The sequence below is a fragment of the Scomber scombrus genome, chromosome 14, assembly GCF_963691925.1.
Source record: "Scomber scombrus chromosome 14, fScoSco1.1, whole genome shotgun sequence".
Taxonomy (NCBI): domain Eukaryota; kingdom Metazoa; phylum Chordata; class Actinopteri; order Scombriformes; family Scombridae; genus Scomber; species Scomber scombrus.
Genome location: NC_084983.1, coordinates 27556356 through 27566104, shown reverse-complemented (window position 1 = coordinate 27566104; position 9749 = coordinate 27556356). Strand labels below are relative to the sequence as shown.

At 41.3% G+C, this 9749-nt stretch overlaps 2 protein-coding genes across 3 annotated transcripts in view; both read left to right on the top strand.

The window, feature by feature from the left end:
* wwc1 (WW and C2 domain containing 1) overlaps positions 1–8279 on the top strand; it is a gene marked incomplete in the record, with an annotated part of 53454 nt that extends 45175 nt beyond the window's left edge. The window contains 9 exon segments of the mRNA XM_062433275.1: positions 1289–1481; positions 1582–1722; positions 2784–2836; positions 3912–4104; positions 4922–5089; positions 5176–5268; positions 6155–6385; positions 7274–7392; positions 8144–8279. Of these exon segments, the coding sequence (XP_062289259.1) occupies positions 1289–1481; positions 1582–1722; positions 2784–2836; positions 3912–4104; positions 4922–5089; positions 5176–5268; positions 6155–6385; positions 7274–7392; positions 8144–8210 (1258 nt within the window).
* rars1 (arginyl-tRNA synthetase 1) overlaps positions 1–9749 on the top strand; it is a 101954-nt gene that overhangs the window by 51505 nt on the left and 40700 nt on the right. The gene's annotated exons all lie outside the window — the stretch shown is intronic.

Below are 9749 nucleotides of genomic sequence, written 5' to 3'. Positions count from 1 at the left end.
GTGTTTAATGTTTGATGATTAATTATTTACTTTCTGTCAGTATGTTTACATGAGAAGCTTCTTATGAGTCATCAGTGATTCATCACAGCCAGAGTTAGGAAGGTTACAGATTACTAGTTACTCTGTTTAAAGTGTAATAAGTAATGTAACTATTTCAATGACTTCATCAAAGTAATGTAACTTATTACATTTGATGACTTTTCTAATTTTCTAACCAATGTTTTCAGCTGTTAGGGTAAATGTTCCCTCCTTCCTTCCTTCCTTCCTTCCTTCCTTCCTTCCTTCCTTCCTTCCTTCCTTCCTTCCTTCCTTCCTTCCTTCCTTCCTTCCTTCCTTCCTTCCATCTGTCCTTCATTCCTTCCTTCCTTCCTTCTGTCCTTCCTTCCTTCCTTCTGTCCTTTCTTCCTTCCATCCCTCCTACCTTCATTCCTTCCTTCCTTCCTACCTTCCTTCCTTTCTTCTGTCTGTCCTTCCTTCCTTCCTTCCTTCCTTCCTTCCTTCCTTCCCTTCATCTGTCCTTCCTTCCTTCCTTCCTTCCTTCCTTCCCTCCATCTGTCCTTCCTTCCTTCCTTCCTTCCTTCCCTCCATCTGTCCTTCCTTCCTTCCTTCCTTCCTTCCTTCCATCTGTCCTTCATTCCTTCCTTCCTTCCTTCCTTCATTCCTTCCTTCCTTCCTTCTGTCCTTCCTTCCTTCCTTCTGTCCTTTCTTCCTTCCATCCCTCCTACCTTCATTCCTTCCTTCCTTCCTACCTTCCTTCCTTTCTTCTGTCTGTCCTTCCTTCCTTCCTTCCTTCCTTCCTTCCCTTCATCTGTCCTTCCTTCCTTCCTTCCTTCCTTCCTTCCCTCCATCTGTCCTTCCTTCCTTCCTTCCTTCCTTCCTTCCTTCCTTCCCTCCATCTGTCCTTCCTTCCTTCCTACCGACCTTCCTTTCTTCCTTCCTGCTTTCCTTACTTCCTTCTTTCTTTCTTTCTTTCTTTCTTTCTTTCTTTCTTTCTTTCTTTCTTTCTTTATTTCTTTCTTTCCTTGTTAGAATAATGCATATAATATAATAATAAAGCTGCAACGATTAGCGGACACATTTGAGTACTTTTGTTCAGCAAAAATTTTGGATTTGACGATTTTCTTGTGTAATGTGAAAGAAAACTGAATTTATTTGGATTTTTGTCTGTTTTTTTGGACACCTGACGGCACCACAGAAGCGTTTTTCTCTGGTTTAAGACATTTTATGGACAAAATGACTCATTAGCTTTCCTCCTCCTCCTCCTCCTCCTCCTCCTCCCTCCTCACAGGTACGTGCGTGCCGTGGTGCTGCCGTGCGTGGAGGCAACGCGCTGCCTCTTCAGGACGCGCGGCTCTCTGCCTCAGGACGTCGTGGAGTTCAACGAGGTGTTCGGCATGCAGATTTCCCAGAGTGCACTGCGGCAGAAAACCCTGAGGATCGACGTCTGCAACACCAGCAAGTCGGGCCACGAAGACTGTCTGGTTAGTAGGAGTTCACGTCCTGTTTATGGAGGTTTATCAGCTGTTTTTTTAGGTTTGTTTACCCTCCTCTATCTCCTCCCTCTCTCCTCTCCTCCTCCAGGCGGGAGCTCAGATCAGTCTGGCTGACGTCAGCTGTTCGGAGGAGAGATGCACCAAGTGGTACAACCTGCTGAGCCGCGCCTTCATGCCCGAGATCTCCAGCAAGGACAAAGAGAAGAGAGCGGCTTGCGGCTCAGACGCGGTAAACACTGCCCCCCGGTGGACGGCTGCTGCTATTACAGCTTCAGGCTTTTAACCACTGAACACAAGGAAGCAGATAATCTCTGTCCTGTGTTTGTTCTGTGTTCAGTTTCTCCTCATTTAACGGTTATATTCATTCATTTAGTCGTCGTTTGGTTGATAAAATGTCAGAAAAAAAGGGAAAAATGCTGATAAGTGATAAGATATTTACCATAAAAACCAGTAAATAAGTCACACTGGAGTATAAGTTGAGTCTATTCTGGGGGGTGTCATGCTGGGAAAAACACTTTTCTATTAAAGGCTGGTTTATTTAAATGCTCCAGTAGTTATTCATTTATAAACACACATGTTTATACCCTTAAACACACATATTACACCTGACCCAGTGAGTCAGGTTAATGGTTAATGGTCCGGTAAATAACTGGACTAGTATATTAACTCATATCTGGTGAAGCTATGAGTTTAAATTAAATATTATTAAGTAAAACATTTGTTTCTCCTCACTTAACAGATTATTTTCATTCATTTATTTCCTCAAGTCGTCGTTTGGTTGATAAAATATTAATAAAATAGGTGAAAGATGTCGGTCCAGAGATATTTATTTAACAGAAAACAGAAAAACCCCAAAATTTTAAATGTTGTTTTCTTGAAAACTGTGTTGATTAAGCAGCCAAAGATACTTTTAATGCTAAATTCAACATTTTATGGATAAAACATCCAAGTCTTTTCACTTCCAAGATCCTAAATGTGAGGATTTAATGACAGTAAACTAAATATCTTTGGTTTTATGGCACCATAGAAGCATTTTTCTCTGGTTTCAGAAGTTTTACGGACAAAACAATGAAGAAATAAATCAATAAAACAGTTTGTTAGTTGCAGCTTTAGACCTTTTATCACTTCTCATGATCTTCATCAGCAGATGAGCAGCTTTTTATGTGCCTTTAGTCCATTTAGTAGCTTTTCTGGAGCTTTCGATCATATCACAAGATGTTAGATTGTGTTTTTATTTTATTTTACTGCTTTATTAACGAACTCTGCTCGTGTATGTTTTGTGTGTTTCAGACTCAGAGAGTTTTCAGCAGCGACAGAGTCGGAGCTGCTGAGGAAGACGAGTGGTGAGACGAATCTCTCTTCTCCTTTAAAACTCATCTTTTTTTCAGTCTTTCATTTCACACTTCATCCCAGATAATAGTGATTATTCTGTGGTTTGTTGACCCCATTAACTTATTAAACATCAACATATCTTCATACTGTCTTTGTTTTTTTAATAGTTTGATTATTTTTGGGGCATTTTTTGGCTTTATTGGAAACTATATGATGATAATAAACTATAATAACTTTAACTTTAATACAGCTTTTTTTTAAATAACTCACCTGGCGAGATGATGATGATGATGATCAATGTTTTAATTTTGCATCGATGCCGTTCGATCTTTACACTCTTATTAAATAAATCTGACATTCTGATTTAACCTCCTGTCGGCCTCCCGGGTCAAATTGACCCCGTCTCTTTTGACTGTTCCTTCTTTCCTTCCTTCCTTCTTTCCTTCCTTCCTCCCTCTTTCTTTAATTTTTCCTTCGTTCTTCCCCTCCTTCCCTCTTTCTTTGCTCCCTCCTCCTTCCATACTTCTTTCCTCACTTCCTTCCTTCCTTCCTTCCTTCCTTCCTTCCTTCCTTCCTTCCTTCCTTCTTTTCCTCCCTCCCTCCCTCCTTACTCCCTTCCTTTCCTTCCTTCTTTCCTTCCTTCTTTCCTTCCTTCCTTCCTTCTTTTCCTCCCTCCCTCCCTCCTTACTCCCTTCCTTTCCTTCCTTCCTTCTTTCCTTCCTTCTTTCCTTACTTCCTTCCTATTTTCCTCCCTCCCTCCCTCCTTACTCCTTTCCTTCCTCATTCCTTCCTCATTCCTTCCTCATTCCTTCCTTCTTTCCTCCCTTCCTTCCTGCCTGCCTTCCTTCTTTCCTCCCTTCCTTCCTTCTTTCCTCCCTTCCTTCCTTCTTTCCTCCCTTCCTCCCTTCCTTCCTCCCTCCCTCCCTCCCTTCCTCCCTCCCTTCTTCCCTCCCTCCTTCCTTGACCTGAGGACAACAGGAGGGTTAAATCCCAAACTGGAAACTTTTGATCGTAACTGAAATAAAGTAAAACATCCATCGAGTGTTGCGTCGTCTTCTAACTGCGTCTCCTTCGTTCTCTGTGAAGGCACGGCGACGCTCTGGACGTGTTCGATGATGATGACGAAGAGGAGGAGGAAGAAGGAAACGGCGTGGAGGGCGAGGGGACGATGGAGGAGGACGAAGAGTTTTATCCCGACAGCAGCCAATGGGAAGCGGAGGAAGAGGAGAAGGTGATGAAACCGCCTCCAGCAGCAGCAGCAGCAGCCATCACAGAGAAGGTGAGGTTTCTTCCTCATGTCTGACCCGGAGTTAAATGACCTTTAATAGAATGAAATTAAGCTTATTTTTGTTGGTGGCTTGTTGTTCTGTCTTTTTATTGGTTGATAGAACTTTTAACTTTTAAGATTGCTTAAGAGTTTGAAGTTGATATAAGAATTTCTTTGCTGCCAGACTTTTAAAAAGTTTTTATAATTTCAAAACGTGAGAATTAAAATGGATAAAAGAAGACAAACAAGTGCTTTTATACTTCTGAGTCGTCCTCCCATCATGTCCATTATCAGTTTTTACTGCTTAGAGATAGTCAAGATTACTCTGAGCAAAAATACTACAAATAAAGTCAAAAATACTGCAAAGAAAGATAAAAATACTGCAAATAAACACAAAAAACTGCAAAAAAAGACAACAATACTGTAAAGACAGATGAAAATACTGCAAAAAGGACAACAACACTCCAAAGAAAGGTGACAAATACTGCAGTAGAAAACATAAATATTGCAAAAAGGACAAAATACTGCAAAGACAGATACAAGTACTGCAAAAAAACACAAAAATACTGTAAAGAAAGATGACAAATACTGCAAAAAGGACAAAAACACTCTTAAGAAGGACACAAACACTGTAAACAAAGATAAATACTGATAAAGGGCAGAAGTATTCAGGCCTCTAAATTGTGTCTCACTGATTGACAGCGTTGAACTCAAACGCCCCCTGGTGGTTTATCTGTGTACTGCATGTATCTGATGATGTAGAGCTCTATAAAACTCACATATTAAAATATCTCTCGTCCTCCTCATCTGTCCGTTCTTCATCATCCAGGTGAACAAAGAGACGAGTATGGGCGGCATGTCTCATCATCACTCGTCGGTGGTTCGTCCTAAAGAGCGACGGCCGGACGTTCCCCAGCAGAACCTCTTCATGAGAGGGAACACCATCATCCGCTCCAAGACCTTCTCCCCCGGCCCTCAGAGCCAGTACATCTGCAGGGTAACAGACGGCACATCTCACCTTTATATCCTCCTCCTGTTTGTCTCCTGAACGTTGGTTAAATATATCATGGTGTTGTTTCTCAGATTAACCGCAGCGACAGCGACAGCTCAACGCTCTCCAGGAAGTCTCCGTTTGTCAGGAACGCTTCGGAGAGACGCAGCATGAGGATGAAGAAGGTAAAGAAACGATGTCGTTGCTCAAAGAAAAGCTCTCTGTTGAAGGGTTTAACCTTCCTGTCGTCCTCCCGGGTCAAATTGACCCCGTCTGTTCCTTCTTTCCTCCCTTCCTTCCTTCTTTCCATCTGTCCTTCCTCCCTCCCTCCTTCTCTTTCTTTCCTTCCTCTCTCTTTCCTCCCTTCCTTCTTTCCTCCCTTCCTCCCTCCCTCCTTCCTTCCTTCCTTTCATTCCTCCCTTCCTTCTCCTCTCTTTCTTTCCTCCCCCTACCTTCCTCCCTTTCTTCCTTCCTCCCTCCCTGCTTTCCTTCCTTCTTCCTCCCTTCCTCCCTCCTTTCCTTCTTTCCTCCCTCCCTCCCTCCTACCTTCCTTCCTTCCTTCTTTCCTCCGTCCTTCCTGTCTTCCTTCCCTCTTTCCTTCCTCCCTCCTTTCCTTCCTTCTTCCTCCCTTTCTTCCTTCCTTCCCTCCTTCCTTCCTCCCTCCCTTCCTTCCTCCCTCCTTTCCTTCCTTCTTCCTCCTTTCCTTCCTTCTTCCTCCCTTCCTTCCTTCCTCCCTCCTTCCTTCCTTCTCCCTCCCTTCCTCCCTTCCTTCCTCCCTCCTTTCCTTCCTTCTTCCTCCTTTCCTTCCTTCTTCCTCCCTTCCTTCCTTCCTCCCTCCTTCCTTCCTTCTCCCTCCCTTCCTTCCTTCCTTCCTTCCTCCCTCCTTTCCTTGCTTCTTCCTCCCTTCCATCCTTCCTTCCTTGACTCGAGGACAATAGGAAGGTTAAAGCTCATGTTATTCTTGAATTGGCCTACATGTATGTCTATTAATAATATATCACCTGTTTTATTTCTAACCGTGTCCTTCTCTCCGTCCTTCTCTCCATCCTTCTCTCCATCCCTCCCTCTCAGCCTCCGGCGCCGGTCAAAGGTCTGGACGGTCTCCTGCGTACATCTCTGGATCTGGAGCTGGACCTGCAGGTGTCTCGGACGCGGCAGGCCCGGCTGGCTCAGGAGCTGCGTGTGCTGCGGGAGCTGAAGACGCAGCTGGAGAAGGCGAGGCAGCAGGGCCAGAGAGAGCTGCCGGCCTGGGTCCAAGAAGACGAGCGCTTCCGCATCCTCCTCAAGCAGGCGGAGAAGCAGGTGAGGGGTCGACCGGAGGATTCATCATCTTTACAGTTCCAGCACTAATCGACTCGACTCAACTCGGTTTTTTTTGCGTTTCCAACAGGGATTATGGCAAAAATCAAAATCACGATTAATTGAACTTTAACCTCGATTACTGAATGAACGATTATCTCCTCCATTGATGAACAATTATGTATTTTCACAGTTTCTTTTCTTTAGTATTTTACACTGCTGTCCTCACACATGAGGATCTTTAGGGTAGTGAAAATAATGCTGTTTTAAGGTGTGACGCTGTGGTTAATGTCTAGTTTACGTGATTAGAACTATGTAAAGATCATGGTTTGGGTTCAAATGATCACTGGAGACAAGTTTTCAAATTCCTTAAAGATATGCAACCTTTGCTGTCATGGCAACAGTGAACACCACGATTAACCCTCCTGTTGTCCTCGAGTCAAGGAAGGAAGGGAGTAAAAAGGAAGGAGGGAAGGAAGGAAGGAAAGGAAGGAAGGAGGGAGGGAAGGAAGGAAGGAAGGAAGGAGGGAACGAAGGAAGGGAGGAAAGGATAGAAAGAAGGGAGGATGGAGGAAAGAAGGAATGTAGGAGGGAGGGAGGAATGTGGCTTTGTGTGACAGAAAGCCTCATACAGCAGCAGGTACACCATCGCCTCCATGTCCTCCATTGTTTATGTGTTTGTGTCGCGTAGAAAACGAAGTCAAGGCAGTTTAATGCAGCGTTGCTATGACGATCCCGCCCACATTGAGTAGGTACTATAGTAATGGAAAAGGTTCCTGGTACCAAACCGAGTCGAGTCAAGTAGAGCTAGAACTGTATAGTGGAAAAGCACCTTGAGTAAATGAAGGAGATCAGAGTTTGAGTATCTGCTTTGTTCTCGTTCCCGCTCAGACTCGAGAGGAGCAGCTGCAGGAGAAGCGAGTGGAGAAGATGATGAGAGCGGCGGCGAAGGACGTTCACAAGATCAGAGGCCAGAGCCGAAAAGAGGTTCCTGAAGTCCAGACGTTCAGGTGGGAGATAAAAACACAAAATCAGATCAGAACTGGTGGAAACTTCTCATAGTGACACTTTTATGGTCTTATTTATATAGCAGATTTCATACAGGTTAATAATGTAAAGTAGTTCAAAGTGCTTCACAGTTTGATAATAAAACAGAACAAAGTGAAGACATAAAGAAAAGGAATAAAAATAAAGTATAAGAGAAAAAGTTTATGAAAAGTACAAAAGAGTTAAAAAAAATCTAGGTTAAAATAGATTAAAAAGACATTACAAAAGTAAATATTACATGAAAACAAAGAAAAAATGGGACTAATGCACACAAGAGAAAATAATGATAAAACATGTTTTAAAAATATTTAAATAAAGTGAAATAAATCAGAAAATAATCAATAAATAAAAATGTGAGAGAATAAGATTTTATATTAAAAGTTAGAAAAAACTAAGAAAAAATAATAAATAAAGTAAAAACCAGGAAGAAAGAAATAAAGAATAATAAGAAAGAATAAGAGAAAGTTTGTTAAAAGTAAAAATAAAGACAAAAGTAAAAATGAAAGTTGAATAAAAACTAGATTAAAAAAGAGATTAAAAAGACAAAAGAAATAGAGACGAATAATGTCAATAAGAAGATAAAACGTATATAATAATAATAATAATAATAATAATGAAATAATATAAAATAAAGTATGTCAAAGTCATGTGATGATTAAACAGGATTCACGTTAACTGGTCTTACTGGTCTGAATGTTTCCTGTGTGCTTTCAGAGAGAAGATGGCGTTCTTCACCCGAGCAAAGACCAGCATCCCCGACCTGCCAGCCGACGACGTGTAGAGAAGCATTTCAAAGTATTTCTACCCCCCCCTCCGATTCTCAACCTGCTGTTCTCACAGAAATAAAGTTTGGCGGTGTTATGAAGAATTTTAAGATATATATAAATATATATATATATATATATATATGTGTTGAGTAGGAAAAAAACAAACATTCAAAACCATTTTTAAAGAGCTCAGCATCTCTAATGTGGATAGTTTCTGTTTGTACATTAGTGACGGCACTGCTAGAGCTTTTTTTTCTTTTTTTTAAAAGTTTCTCTTCTTCTTTTCTTTTTTTGTTGTTTTTTTTTGCGTTGTGTTTTCTGTTACTAACTTGCTGTTTATTGGCTCTTTAGGTGTTTAAAAAAAAATCATTCCAGCACAAAGTCACACAGCTGCACATGTGCTTATCAAAGAGTTTTATACTAAAAAAAAAAATGACACTTTTGGACAAAAAAACAAAAAAAGAAGAAAAAAAAAAGAATTGCTAGCACAAAAATGAAATCAAACAAATGGTACTGAAGTAAAATAAGCAACTTAAACATCTGTGATCACGGAGATATTTAATATGGATCTTCACGTTCATGTGTTTATAGAGCATTTTGAAGACAAACACTTTATACGCAGACAAACACACAAGCACAGAGTTTTTTTTTTTTTTTTTCTATTGTAATTTTTTTCTCGTGTACAGGCATTCGTAAAAAAAAAAATCATGACTATAGATCTTCGGTTCTTGTTTAACAGTCTGCTGAAGTCACAATAAGAGTTTTCTGTCTCCTTAAAGTTGTAATCCGTAATTTAGACATCAAACTCAAGTTTTCGTCGCTGTTCGTGTGATTTTTTTTAACGTAGCCTCGAAACTACGATTTAAAACAGCTGCATGTCAAGTCACGTTATTCTTCTTCTTCTTCTGTTGTATTTCGGACAGAAGCAGGTTGATAGAGTCGTTGATACAACCGTCGTCTTCTTGGGACTTGTAGTTTTAACAGTGCGTTGTAGTCCAAGCTAGAATTTTCTGAGAGTTTCTAGTCGGAAGTTTTAAATCGAAAAAAACTAAAAGATCGGAGAACCTCACAAGACCCAACCTCAAAAAAATCCAAGACCTTCTGAGTCGGCAATATGGTTTTAAGGGGGCGTTCGAGTTGAAATTTCCGACCGGGAACTTGGAAATTCGAGCACAACTACTCAGAAGTCGGAATTTCTGAGTTCAACTTGAACGCACCATCAAAAGATGACACAAGTCGAGCTTTTAGGACTATCCGTAGGGCCCTGCAGGAAGATCTCAAGCAGCGATCAGGCTCATGATGAGTTAGCAGTTCACAGATATAATGGTGTGATCAACTTGGCTACTCGGAAGTTGTAACTTATGAGTTCCCAGTTAGAAATTTAAACTGGAATGACCCTAAAAGATCGGAAGAACCTCACCAACCCCGACCTCAAAATCCGAGACTGCTGCCCTGCACGTTGAAGGTGTAAAAGTTGTAGTAATATCCTGTTTATTAGCAGTTTTTGTCTTATTTGCATCTCATTAAATCGGTCGTACACACAGCGCAGTCCG